This window comes from Chelonia mydas, chromosome 15, assembly GCF_015237465.2.
Source record: "Chelonia mydas isolate rCheMyd1 chromosome 15, rCheMyd1.pri.v2, whole genome shotgun sequence".
In the NCBI taxonomy this organism is placed as follows: domain Eukaryota; kingdom Metazoa; phylum Chordata; order Testudines; family Cheloniidae; genus Chelonia; species Chelonia mydas.
The window spans coordinates 2,333,190-2,356,843 of NC_057856.1; the positions used below are offsets into that span (position 1 = coordinate 2,333,190).

Sequence of the window (23,654 nt, forward strand, 5' to 3'; positions counted from 1 at the left end):
TTTTATTAACCCCCCCCCCAAAAGAAAATACATCTGGAACTTGGGCTTTTTGCTAGATCTTAAAAGATACAATTACAAAAATTAAGCATCAAGATCGCTCTCTTGAGGTTCAGCTTAAAGGTTACAAGCAAAACAAAAGCATCTGGGGTTAGCACAGAGGAGTCCACAAGCCTTACAAAATAAAAGAAATAAACCTAATTGCCTCTTTCTAGACATTCTTCATCTACTTACACATCTGGGGTTTCAGATAAGTAGGTTCGAGGTATGAATTGATGTTTTTTCATACCTGGTTTTAAAGCTGCTTACAACATTGCTGCTCTGTGTCTCTGCTCTCCAGAAAACAACAAGACACAAAGGGAAAGTTTTTTCACAATTTTAAAAAGTTCTAGCCTTCCCATTGGCTCTTTTGGTCAGGTGCCCACTCCTTTCCTTTTACCTGTGGGCTTGTTAACCCTTTACAGGTAAAGCAAGTAGAGAACAACCACCAAGAGGGATTCCATAGCCAACTGGCTCACTGGATGTCCACAAAAGGGAGCTATCCCCCCCGTCATTTATCACATATGCTTTGTGAGGTATCACTTGAAAACTCATAATCTGCTGAACATTATTGTCCTGGTAAAATATGTGTGGCAACATTGTATGTAAAGTTATAAGATTCTACTGTATGACTTTACTGACACATGCTCCAAGTTTAGAAAAGCAGGCATGTGACGGGCAGCCACATGGGGGTTAACCAGTCACTTTGGACCCAAGAGGCCATACCCCTTCACCTATGCTCCAGGTGGTGGGAGCAGATAAAAGGCAGCTGGCCAGCTCAGGCAGGGCTGGCTGAGGGGGAGGATGGACGTGTGCTGCTGGCGGCTCCTACCACAGATCAGTCAACCCCCCAGACAGCTGAGGTATCCTGGACTATGCTGTGGAGAGCACACCAGCAGTAGAGACTGACAGGGACACCAGACTGCTGCTCGTGGAAGACAGGCCTGCATTGGACTTAAGGGTAGGCAGTGACCCAGGGAGTGTGCTGGATGCTGATACTTGAATCCTGAACTGGGAGGTTACCAGCTTCACAGGGCTCTGGGTCGGAACCTGGTAGAGTAGGGTGGGCCCGGGTTCCCCCACCCTCCATCCCAGTAATGCTGGAGACCCTGGCCACTGTTTGTTTGTTCTGCCCCACCAAGGGGGCCAGAGCCCTATTTGTGATTGGTTGCCCCTGTCAGGAGGCTCAGGGGCTATAGATTGTTTGTCCCCTCCGAGCAGGGGACTGAAGCTGCTGGTTGCTAGTGTGTGCCCCAGCCAAGGGGATATAGCCTGCTCATTTGCTCCGCCCTGCCCAAGGGGCTGAAACTCCAGTTTGTTGTTATTTACCCCCAACTAAGAGGCCTAAAAGCTAGACTGTTTGTTTGCTCTGCTCTGTCCAGAGGGCCGGAGTCCCTGACTGTGTTTGTCTGGCCCAGCTGAGACTTACAACTGTGCGAAAGGAGTATCAACCTTGCACTGAGCAAGCAGGGGCGCCCCTCCCCTTAATGGCCATGCAGAGCCCCTGTGACAAGACACAAACCAGTTCCTCTGAGACAAAAGGCTAGCCAGCACCTCAGCCAAGTGGCAGAATCCCTATTGAGGTTACAGGGACAAACCATCCCGATGTGTCGAAAGAATAGTAAATACGGCAGGAGACCAGCTTGGCTTAACGGTGAAATCCTTGCGGATCTTAAACATAAAAAAGAAGCTTACAAGGAGTGGAAGATTGGACAGATGACCAGGGAAGAGTATAAATATATTGCTCGGGCATGTAGGAATGAAATCAGGAAGGCCAAATCACACCTGGAGCTGCAGCTAGCAAGAGATGTTAAGAGTAACAAGAAGGGTTTCTTCAGGTATGTTGGCAACAGGAAGAAAGCCAAGGAAAGTGTGGGCCCCTTACTGAATGAGGGAGGCAACCTAGTGACAGAGGATGTAGAAAAAGCTAATGTGCTCAATGCTTTTTTTGCCTCTGTCTTCACGAAGAAGGTCAGCTCCCAGACTGCTGCACTGGGCAACACAGCATGGGGAGTAGGTGGCCAGCCCTCTGTGGAGAAAGAGGTGGTTAGGGACTATTTAGAAAAGCTGGACGTGCACAAGTCCATGGGGCCGGATGCGTTGCATCCGAGAGTGCTAAAGGAATTGGCGGCTGTGATTGCAGAGCCATTGGCCATTATCTTTGAAAACTCGTGGCGAACGGGGGAAGTCCCGGATGACTGGAAAAAGGCTAATGTAGTGCCAATCTTTAAAAAAGGGAAGAAGGAGGATCCGGGGAACTACAGGCCAGTCAGCCTCACCTCAGTCCCCGGAAAAATCATGGAGCAGGTCCTCAAGGAATCTATCCTGAAGCACTTACACGAGAGGAAAGTGATCAGGAACAGTCAGCATGGATTCACCAAGGGAAGGTCATGCCTGACTAATCTAATCGCCTTCTATGATGAGATTACTGGTTCTGTGGATGAAGGGAAAGCAGTGGACGTGTTGTTTCTTGACTTTAGCAAAGCTTTCAACACGGTCTCCCACAGTATTCTTTTCAGCAAGTTAAAGAAGTATGGGCTGGATGAATGCACTATAAGGTGGGTAGAAAGTTGGCTAGATTGTCGGGGTCAACGGGTAGAGATCAATGGCTCCATGTCTAGTTGGCAGCCAGTATCAAGTGGAGTGCCCCAAGGGTTGGTCCTGGGGCCGGTTTTGTTCAATATCTTCATAAATGATCTGGAGGATGGTGTGGATTGCACTCTCAGTAAATTTGAGGATGATACTAAACTAGGAGGAGTGGTAGATATGGTGGCAGGTAGGGATAGGATACAGAGGGACCTAGACAAATTGGAGGATTGGGCCAAAAGAAATCTGATGAGGTTCAACAAGGATAAGTCCAGGGTCCTGCACTTAGGACGGAAGAATCGAATGCACCGCTACAGACTAGGGACTGAATGGCTAGGCAGCAGTTCTGCAGAGAAGGACCTAGGGGAGACAGTGGACGAGAAGCTGGATATGAGTCAACAGTGTGCCCTTGTTGCCAAGAAGGCCAATGGCATTTTGGGATGTATAAGTAGGGGCATAGCGAGCAGATCGAGGGACGTGATCGTTCCCCTCTATTCGACATTGGTGAGGCCTCATCTGGAGTACTGTGTCCAGTTTTGGGCCCCACACTACAAGAAGGATGTGGAAAAATTGGAGAGAGTCCAGCGAAGGGCAACAAAAATGATTAGGGGTCTGGAACACATAACTTATGAGGAGAGGTGGAGGGAACTGGGATTGTTTAGTCTGCAGAAGAGAAGAATGAGGGGGGATTTGATAGCTGCTTTCAACTACCTGAGAGGTGGTTCCAAAGAGGATGGTTCTAGACTATTCTCAGTGGTAGAAGATGACAGGACAAGGAGTAATGGTCTCAAGTTGCAATGGGGGAGGTTTAGGTTGGATATTAGGAAAAACTTTTTCACTAGGAAGGTGGTGAAACACTGGAATGCTTTACCTAGGGAGGTGGTAGAATCTCCTTCCTTAGAAGTTTTTAAGGTCAGGCTTGACAAAGCTCTGGCTGGGATGATTTAATTGGGGATTGGTCCTGCTTTGAGCAGGGAGTTGGACTAGATGACCTCCTGAGGTCCCTTCCAACCCTGATATTCTATGATTCTATGAATAATCAAATGGACCATCAGCTGGTTAAGCAGCCATTCTTTGGCAGGAAAAACGGTGTGAGCGAGAAATTTATATGTTTGCAAAGAAACAGCTAAGGAATACCAGGCAGACTGGGAGGCTCAGGAGCTTGGAAACTGGCTCTGGGACCTTTTGCCCTTGAGTACTGATTGGGATCAGGCCTTTTTAAAGCCCCTGACCATGATTACTGGATTAGATGGACCACTGCTTTTCTCAGGCATGCAGATTCCTAGAGCAGCATGATGACCCTCTGAATGGTGCTACCTGTCAGCTCTGTGTTCTTGGGGAACCAGGGCGCAGTATCCAGCCTGTCTGACTCATGAAGGACACCCCGCAACTCCCAGCCTCTGCTTGAACCAAAACTGATCAGAAGAAAGACTTAAGAAAAGCAGTGAAAAGGCAGTGGGAAACACACCTAAACCCCTCCGGACAAGGATTAAGGTAACTCCCCTAGCTTCATTTGCATTGGGTGACAGTGGGGATGGATCACTTGATGATTACCTGTTCTGTTCATTCTCTCATTCTCTCTGGGGCACCTGGCATTGGCCACTGCCGGTAGGCAGGATACTGAGCTAGAAGGACCCTTGGTCTGACCCAGTAGGGCCGTTCTTATGAAGATGGGACAGGGAGGCATCCCCAGTAGCATACAGAATGGAGAACAGAGATTCCAAGGCAAGAACCGCATGGAACTCTGGGACCAGAAAAGCAGGGAAACACGGCATGGTGGGGGAATCTCTGCTCCAGATGTTAATGAACCCACACCTGCACACACCCAGCTCAGTAGTTATCAGACCAGTTCTAGTAACAGGCTCCCAAGGGAGACTGTGGAATCCCCATCACTGGAAGTTTTTAAGAACAGGCTGGACAAACACCTGTCGGCGATGGTCGAGGTTTACTTGGTCCTGCCTCACTGCAGGGGCTGGACTTGATGACCTCACGAGGTCCTTTCCAGCCCGACATTTCTATGTTCCCCTCCCATTGGCTCTTATGGGGACTGTGCATACCCAGTGGCTGGCTCTTTCTATGGAGGGACTACTTTGGGGCCCCTAGGGAGGTAGGTGCAATGGGGTAATCAACCGCCCTTCATAAGACCGCACCCGGGGCCACCTCTTGAGAGATGCTGGGAAGCTGTTGGGCCCCTTTTAGCTTCAATGAGGCAGGGGAGGCAGTGTCGCCTAGTGGATAGCACCAGACTAGGAGAGCTAGGCAAAATTCTCAGCTCTGCTGCTGCTTTGCTGGGTGACCATAGGCAAGTAATTGCCCTCCCAAGCCTCAGTTTCCCCTCTGCGAGACAGGGGAAGGACACTGACCTCTTTGCGCTCTATAAGAACTAGGTATTCCTACCATTGTGATGCTCGGCCCCTTTCAGGATGAAGTGCCACAGGAGCACAGCAGGCTGGCAGGGGCGGCGCTAGGAGCAGAGGAGAGCTCCTGGGCTCGAGCGAGCTGCGCTGGCCGGCAACGCTCCATGCACGGGGAAGTAGTGCTGTGAGCTCCAGCGCACACGAGGAATTTTCCCAGGGTATCACCATTACGCAGACACCTGGCCTGGGAGCCAGGTGCCGCGAAAACTCAAGACTATGGCACCAAAGGCAGTGCCTCCTCTCTCACCTGCGGCAGCTGGGGCAACCGGCGTGACGGCTCCTTCTGCAGGCTGCTGGCTACTGGCCTTGACATGGCCAAGCCCTTCCTCGTGGCCTTTCCTCTGAGCGCACTGAAGTCAAAGGGAGCGGAGCAGGTTGTAAAGGCCGCACTAGAGCCCTGCAGCGGGACCAGGATCCCACGAGGCCCGCAGGACCCACTGCCATAATAGCGGGAGTGGGTGTTGTGCGGTGGGATGGGAGCGAGATTCAAACTAGTCCTGTGCAGGGTTGTAGGCAGCACCACTGCAAACAGGAGCACTGCTTACAAAGAGACCCAGACAGAGTGGAGAGATCAAAGGAGAGCAACAAATAATAACCCACCTTCCATCTGGGCATCTCCAAGGGCCTAGCAAACATTAATGACCCATGGCCAGTCCAGTGAGGGGGGTCATTTGTCTTGTGCGCAGGCAGAGTCCTGAGCATGAACTGGGGCTTAATCCTTGCACAGCGTCACCAGTGCCAAGAATCCAGAAATCATGGGATTGGCTTAAAATTCAGGAGATTGCAAATAAACAAATGCTGGCTTCTTTTTCTTTGCCTCCTGCTTTCAGAGCCTTCAGGCTGCACTCAGGTCACATTTGCAAGCTCTTCCCCACCACCATGAAGGTTAGAAACTTACTGGGTACATTTTAAAAAAAGAGCTTCCCACCTAATCACATGACTCTGGGTCCTGGAGCTTAAAGGAAAACACCCAATGTTACAAGAGAAAAGGATAACCGTGTAAGAGGTAAGAACCCTGCTTCCAAGCCCTCTGCACTGCGAGTAATGATCAACTCCATTTTAGGAAAGGGAAACTGAGGCACAGTGAGGGGCAGTGACTTGTGTTAGGTCACAGCTTAGAGCCAGAAACAGAACCCACATCCGGAGGTCTGGGCCTAAGCTACAAGACCATTGTTCTAACTGAAAATTCACAACCTAAGATCTGTGAGGAAAGGTTAAGCCAATGTCAAACCTCAGCTAGAGGCTGGGCCAGGAGCTTGCTGGGAGCTCTTGGGACACAACTAGCTTGTACAGAATAGAGCAGATCGCAGCCAGCCACCTTCATCTTTGGTGCAATGCATGGGGCCAGACCTCTGCTGATTGCATTTGGTCTATGGGGCTACACTTTTATCAATCCTTTTTTGAATCCTGCTATGCTCTTGGCTTCAATGTGATCCTGTGGCAGTGAGTTTTACAGGATAACTGGGCACTGTGTAAACACACATCTCTTGTGGCAGTTTTAAATTGCTGTCTTTCAATCTCATTGAATGTCCTTTTGCTCTTGTATTTCCTGAGTCAAGGGGAACAGAAGATACAGATTTATCTTCTCTGTCCCATTCATTATTTTGTACACCTGAATCAGGTCTTATCTTGTCTGATAGCTGCTCCTAGAGCCTGATGGGAAGCAGCCTGTGATGGGGATTTGAATGTCCTGTGTCCTGAGGGATTTGAGTGCTGCTGTTGATATGGTGGGGTTTCTTGTGGTTGCATAGGAGGGGATTTGTTTGGGATGCAATTTGGCCTAGTGGATAGCGCACTGGCCTGGGTCACAGAAGTCCTGGTTTCTAGTCCTGGCCTTGCTGCTGGCTGACCTTGGGCAAGTCACTTCCCCTCTCCGTGCCTCAGTTTCCCAATCTGTAAAATGGGGCTAATGATACTGACCTCCTTTGCAGACTCACAATGATTTGCATCTCTTATTTAATCATTTTGAATAATGAATACATGTGAGAAGATGGTGATCTGGCCGCAGACAATCCTGGGATGGTGGAGGGGGAAGAGGCAGAATGTGTAGATTAAATAAAAGATCCAGAATTCTTCACCCAGCTTTCCCCCCCAACAATAGATGCTACGGTCAGAGCCCAGCCAATGCATGAGGCAGGACAGAAGCCAGCTTACTGCTCTCCTGTGGCTAGGTTGCTCAGCGGGGATATCAGGAGTCAAAAATCTGGGTCAAGTCGGAAGACCATAGTGAGGGCCAGTGTCCCTCTCATTTTTCCCACCCACGTGTGGAATAAATTTTGTTACGTGCAGCAATAGGGAGGTTGTGTGTGACACGTGACCTACCTATGGGTGCACATAACAACATTCATGTGGTGGGGGTGGGGCCGAGGGGTTCGGAGTGTGGGAGAGGGATCAGGACTGGGGCAGAGGATTGGGGGTGTGAGGGCTCTGGCTGGGGGTACAGGGTCTGGGATGGGGCCAGGGATGAGGGGCTCAGGGCTGGGGCAGAGGGTTGGGGTGCAGGGGCATGAGGGCTCTGGCTGGGGGTGTGGGCTCTGGGGTGGGGCCAGGGATGAGGGGTTTGGGGTGCAGGAGGGGGCTCAGGGCTGGGTCAGAGGATTGGGGGTGCTGGGGTGTGAGGGCTCCGGCTGGGGGTGCGGGCTCAGGGGTGGGGCTGGGGATGAGGGGCTCAGGGCTGGGGCAGAGGGTTGGGGTGCAGGGGCATGAGGGCTCTGGCTGGGGGTGCGGGCTCTGGGGTGGGGCCGGGGATGAGGGGTTTGGGGTGCAGGAGGGGGATCAGGGGCTATGGTGGGGAGAGAGGACTCTCCCCAGCTCTCTCTCCCCACAGCAGCACCTGGGCTGGGGGGGAAAGGCACCTCTCCCCACTGCAGGAGCTCTGGGGCTGGGGCTGCAGGATAGGTGCCCCTCCTGCCGGCCCCAGCAGGTCCGGGCACAGCCGAGGTGGGGGCCGGGTGAGGTGGGGCTAGTGCGCGGCTCGTCCCCGGCGGGTTCCCTGGGCGCCTGCCTGGTGCTAAGTAGGGTGCTGGGCCGCTTACAGGGAGCTGAGGTGAACTTAGGGCTTGTCTACGCTGCAGCTGGGCTCAAGCCTCCCAGCCCAGGGGCCAGACCCAGGCTAGCCCCGCTCAGGCTCGAGTGCGACAGGTAGCGGGGAAGCTGCTGCTGGCCTGGGAGACGGCTCAGGCCAGCCACCTGCACCCCGGCACCCACCCGCGGGGGCCTGTTCTCCAGCTGGAGCTACGCTGATTTGCAGCAGCCGAGGGTCTGGCTCAGCTGGTAAGCGTGGAACAAGAAGGAGCCATGGTTACAGTGTTCCCTTCCTGACTGCTACAGAACCGGGTCCCTGATCACCTGCCCCTGGGGCTGCAAGGGGCCTGTGGCCTTGTTTTTCCCTCTGCTTGTGTGTTCTGCCCCCCTTCTACCCCCTCTGTCCTGTCTGTTTACGTAGTCAGCTCTTTGGGGCAGGGGCTGGTGGCTCCTCTGTGGTTTTTGCAGCGCCTGACACCAAGGGCTCCCCATCAAGGATGGTCCCTAGGCACTATCGTAACAGCCGTGGGTATTAGTAAGAAGAGCCCATCCTCCGCAGCGGGCCCATGTCGTGCCCAGGCCCTGCCCCATTGTGCCTCCAGCATCAGAACAGTTGCTTTCTGCACACGCAGCTGCTGCTGCCCCCTTGCCCGCACCCGCCCCCAGCGCCAGGACACAAGATCAGTGCAGTCTCCTCTTCCCAGACGCATGAGCCGCCAGCCAGCGTGGGCCCCACGCTGCAACGGAGTCTCGGCAGCCGGTCTGGGCAGCTTGGGCAGCACCGGAGACCCAGCTGGCAGGGACCAGAGGGGCCAGGGCTGTGCTCACCATTGCGTCTGCCTGGGGTGGCACCATGCTAGGTGAACTGCCCCACTGAGACGGCAGAACGGCTGAGCACGCAGCATGTGTGTTACTGCAGGAGAGGAGCTGGGGTGCTCATGGAGCTGTGCTGGGGTGACTCCCCAGCTGCAGGCTACTGGCTTGACTCTTCAGGTATATTAGCAAAAAGAAAAGGAGGACTTGGGGCACCTTAGAGACTAACCAATTTATTTTATTTATCTGATGAAGTGAGCTGTAGCTCACGAAAGCTCATGCTCAAATAAATTGGTTAGTCTCTAAGGTGCCACAAGTACTCCTTTTCTTTTTGCGAATACAGACTAACACGGCTGTTACTCTGAAACCAGGTATATTAGGTTTAGCCCCAGCTTCGTCCCTTCCTGAGGGCTGGAGGCTTTACCCAGCAGCGGTAGTTAAAAAATGAAAGAAAAGGCCAGTTCAGACTGCATCCAGATGCTGCTGGTGAGGCCTGCGGTGTCCAATTCACCTCTGCTGGGAGCACAGGGTGGTGAGGGGAATGGCCCATTGCCCCCTCTCCAGCCCCCTCCATTGCAGAGCCTGGAGCCAGGATCCCAAGATGAGCTTAGTCCAGCACAGAGCCAGGCTGGCGAGGGACCAAACGCACATGTTACAGAGGGGGAGCCCTGGGAGCTGAGCTCAGTGCAGAGAGGGAGCCGCCCAGCCCAGACTGCACGGGGAGCAAGGAGCCTGCACCAGCCCAGGGACTGGCCCTGCCCACCTGCCCACTCACCCACAACGTGGGGGGGGAGACTGAGAACTGCTGTCCCTCTCACGGGGCACACAAAGAAACTGCCTGAGCTCACCTGCTCCAGTGTATAATCAATGGTACTCATAGAATCTCAGGGCTGGAAGGGACCTCAGGAGGTCATCTAGTCCAACCCCCTGCTCAAAGCAGGACCAATCCCCAATTTTTGCCCCAGATCCCTAAATGGCCCCCTCAAGGATTGAAGTCACAACGCTGGGTTTAGCAGGCCGATGCTCAAAGCACTGAGCTATCCCTCCTCTCTGCAGCACCACCTGTCCTTGGAGCTGTCCTCTGCCCCTGACAGTGCTTCTGCACCCTTCCCAAGAGCTCCTCAAGCTGGAGAAAAGCTGGGAGTGCAGTAGCTGGCTACCTCCCCCTAACAGCTGCTACACTGGCTGACACCCGGGACCTCCAAAGCACGAGCTGTACAGTGCGAACTAAAGAGCCAGGCTCTCAAGCTGGGGCTGTAAGACCCACATCCTCTGTGCTGTGGGTCGGAAACAGAGGGCAACCGCTGGGTTACGCTGGTGCAAGTTTTATTGCACCTCCTGATGGAAGAGTCTAGGAGTGCCCCAGAACTAAAGCTCCTGCACCGTTTGCAACAGTGCCTCCTGCTGGGAGAGGCAGGTTTGGGATATCGCAGAGCAATCCCTACACGAGGCTTCACAGTCCCCCACTCGCAACTCTTCCCAGTGGGTTCAGAGGCAAGGGAGACAGGATATGGGGAGATCAAGCCCTTCGGCTCTACTGCATGGGCTCAAATCTGCCCCCAGCCATTCCCAGCTGGTGCATCTCCAGTGGGCAGACAGCTATCGTGGCAGAGACACTGTAGGGGGGTCAGAGCGCCAAGCCCCCTGCTCTGGAGCTGCGGGCATCAGAGCATCTAGCCCCTTGCTCTGGGAACATGTGGTGGGGTCAGAGCTCCAAGCTCCTTGTTCGGGGGCCGTGGGGTGTGTGTGTGTCAGAGCACCCAGCCCCTTGTTCAGGGCTGTGTGTGGTATGGGGGGTGTCAGAGTGCCCAGCCCCTTGTTCGGGGGCCATGTGGGGTGGGTCAGAGTGCCCAGCCCCTTCTTTGGGGGCCACGGAGGGGGGCCTCGGAGCACCGAGCCTCTTGTTCAGGGTTTTCTGTCACTCTCACAGGAAAGCTGAGGGATTATCAGGGACTGCGATTTATGGGAAGGGGCTCAAGCCCCTCTTCCCCAAGGGCCATGGCTCCAGTCCACCCTGGGGGGCTAGTCTCTGGAAGACGTTGCCATGTGGTCTCCGCGATCCCGCCCTGCTAAATGAACACGTCGGCCCTGGGGTCCCTTCCTTCTCCCAGCTGGGTCAGAGGGGCCGTGGTGCGGGAGGGCGCACAGTGCTGGGTGTGCCCTGGGCGGGCACTCAGCCCAGCCCTGACTCTGGGACTGGCCTGGAGCAGGGGTGGCTGTGGCATCACAAGCTGGCGAAGGCCTTGAGGTCCCTCCCGCTCACTGGCTCTCACATTCCTAGCGCATTCCCAGCCAGAGTTGTCTGTCACAGTTTGGCCTCTCTGTCCCTCCTGTAGCGGGGCTGGGCCCGGGGCCCCTCCCCATCCCACCCCCACCCCATCACAAAGGCTCCTTTATGTGATGCCTTCTCTCTCTAACTGGAAACTGGGCTCTCAGCCGTGGAGACCCTGGGTCTGCATGGTAGGCTCAAGCCCCTGCCACCGCAGCTGTGACTCCCTCTGCCCAGCTAAGCACCAGGTGCAAGGGAAGGCCTGGGTGTGGCTGGCTTTAAGGGGCCGTCTGTGTGGCGAGGGAGGGCATGCTCCCAGCTGGGCCCTGGAATGGCAGAAATCAGCATGTGGGCAGCCGCAGGGCCCCTGACTGGGATTCCTCTCCATCACGGCTCCCCACTAAGGGAGGGAGCAGATGCCATGAAGCCGAGCAGAACAAAGACACTGGCGTGCTGGCTCCCGTGCCCACGCCGGGGGAATGCTGCAGTTTGTCTCACTCAGCGCTCTCCCGGGGGGCTAATCTATTGCAGACTGCCTCTCTTGCACAAACCCACTGAGTGGCTGCAGCTGGAGGCCCTCCCCCACCCCCTGCCTGGCAGCGCCCCACTAGCTGGCACTCCCATGTTCTTCCCAACAGCCGCCACAGCTGTGCTGGGAGAGGGTGTGGAACCAGCCCCACAGTGACTGCTGCTGGCTGACCCTAATATCAGCATTGCCCCTCGGACACCTGCAACAGCACGGGAACAGCTGGGAGCTCCCCACCCCCGCCCCAGCAGGACCCCAGGGCTGGAACATCTGGGAGCTCCCCGCCCCAGCAGGACCCCGGGGCTGGAACAGCTGGGAGCTCCCCACCCCCGCCCCAGCAGTGCCCCGGGGCTGGAACAGGTGGGAGCTCCCCACCCCCGCCCCAGCAGTGCCCCGGGGCTGGAACAGGTGGGAGCTCCCCACCCCCGCCCCAGCAGGGCCCCCGGGGCTGGAACAGCTGGGAGCTCCCCACCCCTGCCCCAGCAGTGCCCCGGGGCTGGAACAGCTGGGAGCTCCCCACCCCTGCCCCAGCAGTGCCCCGGGGCTGGAACAGGTGGGAGCTCCCCACCCCCGCCCCAGCAGGGCCCCCGGGGCTGGAACAGCTGGGAGCTCCCCACCCCTGCCCCAGCAGTGCCCCGGGGCTGGAACAGGTGGGAGCTCCCCACCCCCGCCCCAGCAGGGCCCCCGGGGCTGGAACAGCTGGGAGCTCCCCACCCCCGCCCCAGCAGTGCCCCGGGGCTGGAACAGCTGGGAGCTCCCCACCCCCGCCCCAGCAGTGCCCTGGGGCTGGAACAGCTGGGAGCTCCCCACCCCCGCACCAGCAGTGCCCTGGGGCTGGAACAGCTGGGAGCTCCCCACCCCCGCCCCAGCAGTGCCCTGGGGCTGGAGCAGCTGGGAGCTCCCCACCCCCGCCCCAGCAGGGCCCCGGGGCTGGAACAGCTGGGAGCTCCCCACCCCCGCCCCAGCAGTGCCCCAGGGCTGGAACAGCTGGGAGCTCCCCACCCCCGCCCCAGCAGTGCCCCGGGGCTGGAACAGCTGGGACCTCCCCACCCCTGCCCCAGCGGTGCCCCGGGGGCTGGAACAGCTGGGAGCTCCCCACCCCCGCCCCAGCAGTGCCCCAGGGCTGGAACAGCTGGGAGCTCCCCACCCCCGCCCCAGCAGTGCCCTGGGGCTGGAACAGCTGGGAGCTCCCCACCCCCGCCCCAGCAGTGGCCTGGGGCTGGAACAGCTGGGAGCTCCCCACCCCTGCCCCAGCAGTGCCCCAAGGCTGGAACAGCTGGGAGCTCCCCACCCCCGCCCCAGCAGTGCCCCGGGGCTGGAACAGCTGGGAGCTCCCCACCCCTGCCCCAGCAGTGCCCCGGGGGCTGGAACAGCTGGGAGCTCCCCACCCCCGCCCCAGCAGTGCCCCAGGGCTGGAACAGCTGGGAGGTCCCCACCTCCGCCCCAGCAGTGCCCCGGGGCTGCAACAGCTGGGAGCTCCCCACCCCTGCCTCAGCAGTGCCCCAGGGCTGGAACAGCTGGGAGCTCCCCACCCCCGCCCCAGCAGTGCCCCGGGGCTGGAACAGCTGGGAGCTCCCCACCCCTGCCCCAGCAGTGCCCCGGGGCTGGAACAGCTGGGAGCTCCCCACCCCCGCCCCAGCAGTGCCCCGGGGCTGGAACAGCTGGGAGCTCCCCACCCCCGCCCCAGCAGTGCCCTGGGGCTGGAACAGCTGGGAGCTCCCCACCCCCGCCCCAGCAGTGCCCTGGGGCTGGAACAGCTGGGAGCTCCCCACCCCCGCCCCAGCAGGGCCCTGGGGCTGGAACAGCTGGGAGCTCCCCACCCCCGCCCCAGCAGTGCCCTGGGGCTGGAACAGCTGGGAGCTCCCCACCCCCGCCCCAGCAGTGCCCCGGGGCTGGAACAGGTGGGAGCTCCCCACCCCTGCCCCAGCAGTGCCCTGGGGCTGGAACAGCTGGGAGCTCCCCACCCCTGCCCCAGCAGTGCCCCAGGGCTGGAACAGCTGGGAGCTCCCCACCCCCGCCCCAGCAGTGCCCCGGGGCTGGAACAGGTGGGAGCTCCCCACCCCTGCCCCAGCAGTGCCCTGGGGCTGGAACAGCTGGGAGCTCCCCACCCCTGCCCCAGCAGTGCCCCAGGGCTGGAACAGCTGGGAGCTCCCCACCCCCGCCCCAGCAGTGCCCCGGGGCTGGAACAGCTGGGAGCTCCCCACCCCTGCCCCAGCAGTGCCCCGGGGGCTGGAACAGCTGGGAGCTGCCCCCCCCCCGCCCCAGCAGTGCCCCAGGGCTGGAACAGCTGGGAGGTCCCCACCTCCGCCCCAGCAGTGCCCCGGGGCTGCAACAGCTGGGAGCTCCCCACCCCTGCCTCAGCAGTGCCCCAGGGCTGGAACAGCTGGGAGCTCCCCACCCCCGCCCCAGCAGTGCCCCGGGGCTGGAACAGCTGGGAGCTCCCCACCCCTGCCCCAGCAGTGCCCCGGGGGCTGGAACAGCTGGGAGCTCCCCACCCCCCGCCCCAGCCGTGCCCCAGGGCTGGAACAGCTGGGAGCTCCCCCCCCCCCGCCCCAGCAGTGCCCTGGGGCTGGAACAGCTGGGAGCTCCCCACCCCCGCCCCAGCAGTGCCCTGGGGCTGGAACAGCTGGGAGCTCCCCACCCCTGCCCCAGCAGGGCCCTGGGGCTGGAACAGCTGGGAGCTCCCCACCCCCGCCCCAGCAGTGCCCTGGGGCTGGAACAGCTGGGAGCTCCCCACCCCCGCCCCAGCAGTGCCCCGGGGCTGGAACAGGTGGGAGCTCCCCACCCCTGCCCCAGCAGTGCCCCAGGGCTGGAACAGCTGGGAGCTCCCCACCCCTGCCCCAGCAGTGCCCCAGGGCTGGAACAGCTGGGAGCTCCCCACCCCCGCCCCAGCAGTGCCCCAGGGCTGGAACAGCTGGGAGCTCCCCACCCCCGCCCCAGCAGTGCCCTGGGGCTGGAACAGCTGGGAGCTCCCCACCCCCGCCCCAGCAGTGCCCTGGGGCTGGAACAGCTGGGAGCTCCCCACCCCCGCCCCAGCAGGGCCCTGGGGCTGGAACAGCTGGGAGCTCCCCACCCCCGCCCCAGCAGTGCCCTGGGGCTGGAACAGCTGGGAGCTCCCCACCCCTGCCCCAGCAGTGCCCCAGGGCTGGAACAGCTGGGAGCTCCCCACCCCCGCCCCAGCAGGGCCCTGGGGCTGGAACAGCTGGGAGCTCCCCACCCCTGCCCCAGCAGGGCCCTGGGGCTGGAACAGCTGGGAGCTCCCCACCTCCGCCCCAGCAGTGTCCCAGGGCTGGAACAGCTGGGAGCTCCCCACCCCCGCCCCAGCAGTGCCCCGGGGCTAGAATGGGGAAAGAAGGAGGTTTGGGGGGGCACACTGAGTGCTGGGGCTGTCTCTGGGGTTTTCCCAGGGGACCAGGTTCTCCAGGGCTCAGCATCCACAGTTGGGTTCAGATTTGTAAAAGCTCAGCACCCAACGTGCTGTGCCCTTCTGATTCCAGCCAGCCACCCCTTGCTGAGGGACTGGCCCACACAGAACTCCGGCACCCTACGTCCAGTGTGGGGCAGGCTCCGGGTCGCTGACCTAGGCTATGCTCTATCCAGGCATGCTGCTCAAATGACCCCGGGCTCTCGCCAGGCTCCCTCCCCCCAGCCTGTGAATGAACAACTTGCGTTTAGCTCGTGCAGAGCCTGGACCTGGGGAGCCCAGGCCATGCAGACAGTGAAGGGAGAACTTACATGTGTCTGCAGCATGGGCATGGAGAGCGACCAGGATTCACTAGGGAGAAGCCCATGGGGACTGTGGCCAGCCAGGCATAGCTAAGCTCCTGATCATTCTTGCTAATCCCCAGATTGGGCCCTCCAGTCTTGGGTGCCTAGTCTCCTGGCCTGGACTCCTACTTCTGCCCACTGGTACCTGGGCCCCTGCCGCTGTCCCCAGTGTGGAGTGTGCTGCTCTGCTGCCCTCCCCATCCCTACGATGCCGGACACCAGGCTGCTGCCCTGCGCCACTCTTAAACCCTGGCCCTGCTGCTACCACACATCTCTGCTGGGAGCTGAGCACTCCAGTATCCTCACTATAGCATGCCAGCCCGCACCCACCTCAGGCCTGCCGGTACCCATGCCCACCTACAGCCATGGCCCAGGCTGCCCTATATCCTGCCTGCTTGCACTCTTGTCTCATGCCTACCCAGATCCAGGTCCCATTTCCACCTGCACCCACGCACCATGCCTACCTGCACCCATGCCTATCTACAGCCATGCCCAGCTGCACCCGTACCTCATGCCCCCTGTAATCTTGGGAGCCACACAAGACTCTTCAGGGCAGGGTCCACGCCTTGATGCATATTTGCAGAGCACCCAGCACAAGGCCCCAATCCTGACAGGGCCCCGAGTGCTTTCACCCTATGGATACTGGAGCTGGCCGAACAACACCCATCAGAAGAGTTTTCCATTGAAAACTGCAGTTTTGTCAAAATCAAAACATGTTGCAGGAATGTGTCAATTCTGACTAAATTTTTGAAAGAAAAAAGTTGAAACAAATTGTTCAACTTTCTCGTTTCGATAATGTTCATTTCACTTTCACAAGCTAAAAATGTTTCTCTTCAATTGTCTCATTTCAATTCAATTCATTTTGGCTGATGTATTTGAATCCTTATTTCCATTGTAAATTTCGATCAATCATATTTATCCTCTGTATGGCGTTGAATAGCTGAAGGTAATATCAAAGTCAAAATTATATGAATCAATGTTATTGGAAGGGCACATTTGTATCAAAATGAAGCATTTTGCAATGTTCCCAAATCAACTGGTTGGGGGGAGGGGGATGATCTGTTTTGTGGGAAATTTCATTCCAATGTGGAATGAAAAATCATTTCAGAATTTCCCACGAATGGCAATTCCCATTCCCAGCCAGCTGGAGTCAATATTAAACAGCCCAAGCAGGCCCGAGCCAGGGACCCACAGGAGGGTGGGGCGCCCTGGCTGCAGAGCCACAGGCTGGATGATTCATCTTGCTGCTTTGTGACCTGTGAGATGCCTGTCTGCTCTCCGAGGAGAAGGGCCTTTGAAAAGGAGCTGCCCTGCGAGGAGGATAAAGAATTTGCCAGTGGGAGGGGCATTGTTTACTTTTAAAGAGCAGGAGAGGGATCATTGTCTGGAAAGCTCTGGGGGGCTGGTGGAGGGTGGAAAGGATCAGAGAGAGGGGTGGTTTTCCAGAGGGAAGGGGCCAAATCGCTCCTGGGTATAACAGCAGTGAAGTCAGTGCAAAAGGCCTGAAAGACACATAAGGCAAGTCACTTCCCCTTTATACACCTGTTTCCCCTCCCACCCTTCATCTGCCTCCTCCACTAGTCAGACTGAGCACTCGTCAGGGCAGGGTGCACGTCTCCCTAGATGCTTGTGCAGCAGACAGCACCACGGGGTCTAGGCGCCCTGCCATGGTACAGTGACAGGGGGCAATGGAGCAGGAGGCAGATCAAGCTCTATCCTGCACATGGGGAATGCAGGTCTGGCATGGTGGGTGGTGTCCTGGCCAACAGGGGGCAGCGCAGAGAATAGAAGAGGTAGGACAGGAAATTCTATTCCAAGCATTTACAGATTCGGGGGGCGGGGGGAGGGGGAACAATGGCGTGGTAGAAGATACAGAAAGAACAGTCTCTGTGCCAGGGTAGCAGGCCGCACAGCTGGCACGTACCTCACCGGAGGGCAAAGAGCGTGAAAGAACAGTAAATATGGCAGGCGACCAGCTTGGCTTAACAGTGAAATCCTTGCTGATCTTAAACACAAAAAAGAAGCTTACAAGAAGTGGAAGGTTGGACAAATGACCAGGGAGGAGGATAAAAATATTGCTCAGGCATGCAGGAGTAATTTGGCTTTCCTGATTTCACACCTGGAGTTGCGGCTAGCAAGAGATGTTCAGAGTAACAAGAAGGGTTTCTTCAGGTATGTTAGCAACAAGAAGAAAGTCAAGGAAAGTCTGGGCCCCTTACTGAATGAGGGAGGCAACCTAGTGACAGAGGATGTGGAAAAAGCTAATGTACTCAATGCTTTTTTTGCCTCTGTCTTCATGAACAAAGTCAGCTCCCAGACCGCTGCATTGGGCAGCACAGCATGGGGAGGAGGTGACCAGCCCTCTGTGGAGGAAGAAGTGGTTCGGGACTATTTAGAAAAGCTGGACGAGCACAAGTCCATGGGGCCAGAGGCGCTGCATCCGAGAGTGCTAAAGGAATTGGCGGCTGTGATTGCAGAGCCATTGGCCATTATCTTTGAAAACTCATGGCGATCGGGGGAAGTCCCGGACAACTGGAAAAAGGCTAATGTAGTGCCCATCTTTAAAAAAGGGAAGAAGGAGGATCCGGGGAACTACAGGCCAGTCAGCCTCACCTCAGTCCCTGGAAAAATCATGGAGCAGGTCCTCAAGGAATCAATCCTGAAGCACTTAGAGGAGAGGAAAGTGATCAGGAACAGTCAGTATGGATTCACCAAGGGCAAGTCATGCCTGACTAATCTAATTGCCTTCTATGATGAGATAACTGGCTCTGTGGATGAAGGGAAAGCAGTGGACTTGTTATTCCTTGACTTTAGCAAAGCTTTTGACACGGTCTCCCACAGTATCCTTGCCAGCAAGTTAAAGAAGTATGGGCTGGATGAAGGGACTATAAGCTGCCTAGAAAGCTGGTTAGGTTGTCAGGCTAGCTCAGTGGTTTGAGCATTGACCTGCTAAACCTAGGGTTGTGAGTTCAATCCTTGAGGGGGCCATTTAGGGATCTGGGGCAAAAATTGGGGATTGGTCCTGCTTTGAGCAGAGGGTTGGACTAGATGATTTCCTGAGGTCCCTTCCAACCCTGACAGTCTATGATTTGGGGCTGTATAAGTAGGAGCATTGCCAGCAGATCAAGAGACGTGATCATTCCCCTCTATTTGGCATTGGTGAGGCCTCATTTGGAGTACTGTGTCCAGTGTTGGGCCCTACACTACAAGAAGGATGTGGAAAAATTGGAAAGCGTCCAGTGGAGGGCAACAAAAATGATTAGGGGACTGGAACACATGACTTATGAGGAGAGGCTGAAGGAACTGGGATTGTTTAGTCTGCAGAAGAGACGAATGAGGGGGGATTTGATAGCTGCTTTTAACTACCTGAAAGGTGGATCCAAAGAGGATGGATCTAGACTGTTCTCAGTGGTAGCTGATGACAGGACAAGGAGTAATGGTCTCAAGTTGCAGTGGGGGAGGTTTAGATTGGATATTAGGAAAAACTTTTTCACAAGGAGGGTGGTGAAACACTGGAATGGGTTACCTAGGGAGGTGGTGGAATCTCCTTCCTTAGATATTTTTAAGGTCAGGCTTGACAAAGCCCTAGCTGGGATGATTTAGTTGGGGATTGGTCCTGCTTTGAGCAGGGGGTTGGACTAGATGACCTCCTGAGGTCCCTTCCAGCGCTGATATTCTATGATTCTATGGAAGGGAGAGGAGGCAAAGTCAGATGGGCTGCCTCTCCCTGCAGCCCATCTCACAGTTATTGCTTATGGTGGGTTTGGGGGAATAAGTAACACCTATATTGTACCTTTCATCAGAGCATCTCAGCTCTCTCTGCCTGAAACCTGCACAACACCTTCAAGAGACGAGCCTGGGAAGTGGAACTTAAATCCATAACTCTGCCAGACACTAAAAACCAGGGACTTAACAGAGACGCTAAACTGGCTTTATGGCCCATTACACATCCTGCTGCCTGCTAACTCTGGTTCTCTGACCACTGCAGAGGTGTTCATTGCTCACTTTATTTTAAGGGATCTCTTACATGTGTGAACCCATATGCTTAACAATCTGTCCCACCTTGTACTTAGCTCAGACACTTTGGTTACCTTCTCCAGACCTGAAGAAGAGCTCTGTGTAGCTCAAAAGCATGTCCCTTGGGCCAACTACACGCAGCATTTGGCATGGCTCATATCCTTTTTGTAGCTATGAACCCTAGCAGGGATGTGGCAGGGAGGCCCTGCCATGGCAAACACACGGGACCTGAAAACTAAACCATCCACTGTGGAAAAGCTAAACAGTGCAGCCCTAAGTAGGTCAGTGGCGAGAAGCTGTGGAGACAACTTCCCCGGCTGCAGGGTGTGTGAGGGCCGGAGAGCAGGTGCTCCCCTTGGCATGTGGCAAAGGCAGCCAGCAAAGAGCAGGGCAGGAGGTGGGTAGAAGGGGAGGCAACACAGGTCTAAGTCTGGAGACCATGGTCTATCCCAAGAGGGGGCAGGTGTGATCCTAGAGCTCATGAGTCTCCCCAAGTGGATCTCCATCATGGTCTGGATCTAGCCATCTGATCTCTCTGTGGGATTGCTAAGGCACGGCTCACAATGACAGCTACGCCCCATGGCTAGAGCAGCCGAGTTTTCACTGTCCATTTCCCAAGCCTCCGGGAGGGCTGGGATTCACCAACCAAAGCAGGGGCTGAAAAGCAAGTGCCCAGCACTAGCGAGCAAAGGAAGCCAGGGACCGGGGTGGGTAAGGTGTGGCTGGGGAGGGACCCTCACTCACAGCCCCCAGCCTCTGACTGGGCTGGGAAAGCATCTGCTGGCTGGGACAGGTTGGAGCTGCTTCACCCCAGGCCAGATTTCTGTGCAGATGTTCCCAGCGGAGACCTTGAAAGGCCTCTTGTCCCTGAGTCCTGCTTCACCCACAGCAGCAGCCCGACTCCCCCAGCACCCAGTGGGCCAGGGTGTTCCCAGGAACAGCTCTCTGCTAGGGCTAAGGAGGGGGTGTGTGTAAGGTTTCCATACCACCCTGTTGCTGTACAGTCAGTTGAATCAAAGACTAGTAGTGAAGGGCCTGAACCAAACCCCAGCTCTGAATCCCCCCAAATGATTCTCCAGAAGTTTGGAATCAGAGCCAAGTGTTGCTTCTTAAACCATTCCTGCATGGAATAAGCCGAGAGCTGCCCTGCACCCTCAGCCCAAGTTGTGCCTCAAGCTACTCAGTGGGGCTGGGAAAAGCTGCTTCTAACTTGGGATCTTTACCAAGGTTTGCACTGCTCTGTGCTTCCTGGGTTTGCCTGGGACGGGAAGGGGAAATGAAAATGCTTCTGCACACAGTGTCCCTAATCCAGCTCGCATTGGAAGGCCCCACGGATCCAGTGATGGAGATATTTCTAGAGCAAAACATTTCCCACAAACATCACAAAAGCTGGATACTGCCCAGAACCAGCAACTCCTCCAGGGTTCCCCAGACCTCAGTAAGAATCATAGAATCATAGAATATCAGAGTTGGAAGGGACCTCTGGAGGTTATCTAGTCCAACCCCCTGCCCAGAGCAGGACCAATCCCCAACTAAATCATCCCAGCTAGGACTTTGTCAAGCCTGACCTTAAAAACTTCTAAGGAAGGGGATTCCACCACCTCCCTAGGTAACGCATTCCAGTGTTTCACCACCCTCCTAGTGAAAAAGTTTTTCCTAATATCCAACCTAAATCTCCCCCACTGCAACTTGAGACCATTACTCCTTGTCCTGTCATCTTCTATCACTGAGAATAGTTTAGATCCATCCTCTTTGGATCCACCTTTCAGGTAGTTAAAAGCAGCTATCAAATCCCCCCTCATTCTTCTCTTCCGTAGGCTAAACAATCCCAGTTCCCTCAGCCTCTCCTCATAAGTCATGTGCTCCAGACCCCTAATCATTTTTGTTGCCCTTCGCTGGACTCTCTCCAATTTTTCCACATCCTTCTTGTAGTGTGGGGCCCAAAACTGGACACAGTACTCCAGATGACTCCCCACACTGACTGGGGTGCTGGTTTAACAGCCCTGGTCTGTCCACAGACCAAGTAGATCATAGAGAGCAGCCTGGAGCTGTGAGCCCCAGGGTCCTCAGCCAACACACCTCAACCCCAACCTGCCGGCTCATCCAAAGGAAATTCAGCTGATGCACATTGTTCCCACTGAGCCTTTCTGCAAAGAGAAGGTGAGCCCCACCACAGGCCAACCCAAGCCAGCATGCTAGGGCCAAAAGGCCCCCTATACGCCCAGCTGCCACTCACCTGTTACTCTCAACAGACATTCACAAATCAGGTCTCTTCCTGCTATTATTCCTATCTATTTCACAGGCCCACCTAGTGCCAGGACCCCGCTGGGTTGATGGCATGCTGCAGAACAGCGAGGGCAAGCACCTCGCCCCTGTAGAGCTCCAGAATTTGTTCAAAGGAGGACAACACTCCTCTGCAGAGGGGGCATTCAAGCCACCCAGCCTTGGCCAAGGCTCCCTGCAGCAGAGCCAAGAACAGAAGCTGGGTCTCCTGATGCCCAGCCCTGTGCCCTAGGCACAGGCATTCACTCGGGCAGCCCAGGGGCCCATGGCTGCCCTTGCCGAGACGCTCTTTACCTTGGGTTGGCGTGCTGGAGTCCGGCCAGGCTCCAGGTGCAGCTCCCCTCGGGCAGCAGACAGCACAGCCATAGGGCAGCTGGCAGGCACCTCATCCAGCTGAGCTGCGGCATGCTCATCGTGTCCGGCCCTGGGGCCAGAGCTTCTGAGCTCACACAGAGCCCTTGGTCGTTCTTGAGCTCAGCCGATCCCCCCAACGTGCTCCCACACGCCCCCTCCTCCGGCCAAGGCAGGCGCTCAAGGATCTCTCATTGAGAAAAAAAGAGAAGCCCCCTTGGCACAGGGGCTCATGAGAAGTGTAGTGGCCCAGTGCCAGGCCCGGTCGGAATAAAGCCCAGGTTTAGCTGGGACCGCGAAGGAGGAAGCTGAGCTTGCAGGGATGAGGGGAGAGAACTCAGATCAGTGCTGCCAATCCTCCCTGCACGGTCCTGCAAAACAAAAACAATAACTGGAGTTAAGTCGCTCTCTGCATTAACTTGGCTGGGGCTCCTGCAGCAGCTGGGGGGAGGCTCCAGCTAAGCTTAGAGAGACAGCAAAATTACCAAAGAGGAGAGATCGCCTCTTTGCGCTGCAAACTTGCAGGAGAAAAGATGGGCCACAGGGAGGGAGCGCCAGCTTCTCTCACCTTCCAACGCTCTGGAGCTTCCTCAGGGCCCAGGCAGAGGGGCTGGGGGCTATTGCAAGTCAGCTTTTCCTCCTCTCGCACTCTGCCCAGCGTTGCTCTTACCGCTGGGATGTTTGGCAAAGGGAAAAGTGATTAAAGGCAGCTCAAAGTCCTGCCCCTTTCTTTCGACTGGATTAAGGAACCCAAACAATCCCAGAGGCTTTTCAAAAGACGAGCGTTGCTCTCTCCTCCTTCCCACCCCCCCCTTCATGTTCAAGACGTGGACTGATTTCATATTCCCAGCCTTGCTAAGCGGCAAGGGGAGGGGGAAGCCACTTCGATCATATACAGAGCTCACTTCTTTCTGCTTCCCAGATCCAGCCCCCCACAGAAAGCCACTTCCTGGGATTGCTCAGAAAGGGTCCAATTTTCCTCTTCCACAGCTGGCTGCAGTGGCCTTACTCCTAATTGACATCGGTGTAAAGGAGAGAGGCCCAACAGGAAGCAGCTGCTAAACTTGGAAAGGTGAAGGGGGAGGAGGTACAATCTGGGCTAAGTCCCCAGTCGGTGTAGTTCCATAGTGCTCCACTTACTTTGATGGTTGTCCCCGAATTTACACCAGCTGGGGTCTGGCTCCCTTTCGGCTTGGATTTGGCTGGTGTAAATCAGGAGGAACGAATGGGGTGCCAGCATTCGAGCAGAATCAGGGCTTTTGTTTTCAATAGACTTCACCAGCTGACGGCGTGGCCTGGGGACTTTCTTTTCCTGTCTCTCCCAGGCAGGAACCACTCTGTGGCTGGGAACGTGCAGCCCAGGAAAAGCAGCTCCTTAGGCGAGAACAGACCCTGCCTCTCAGTTTCAGACCAGTCCCATGAAGGAGAGGAGCCAAGGGCATGCAGCGGGGCAGTGTGCTCAAGGTCGGGGCCTTGGGGCTTCCACTACAGGAAGAGCAGCAGTGTTAACATTAGAAGGGGACGTGCTGTGAGTATGTGTGTTTCTGGCCCTTTTACTTTGCTC

At 56.5% G+C, this 23,654-nt stretch overlaps 1 protein-coding gene across 7 annotated transcripts in view; it reads right to left on the minus strand.

Annotated features, from left to right (window-relative positions):
- Positions 1–23,435, minus strand: part of EMID1 (EMI domain containing 1) — an 87,473-nt gene extending 64,038 nt beyond the window's left edge. For 2 of the 7 annotated variants that reach the window (XR_006286077.1, XM_037879086.2), the window contains exons 1-2: positions 22,659–22,920; positions 22,034–22,461 (exon numbers count right to left, since the gene is read on the minus strand). Coding sequence is in view for 5 of the 7 variants with exons in the window: in XM_037879086.2 (XP_037735014.1) it covers positions 22,034–22,152 (119 nt within the window). In the remaining 2 variants the exon portion in view is untranslated. Of the gene's footprint in view, positions 1–11,322; positions 11,330–11,591; positions 11,597–22,033; positions 22,462–22,575 lie in introns of those variants that run through there. The other 5 variants (XM_037879082.2, XM_037879083.2, XM_037879084.2 and 2 more) reach the window with 5 other exon arrangements.
- Positions 23,436–23,654: the final 219 nt, after the last annotated feature.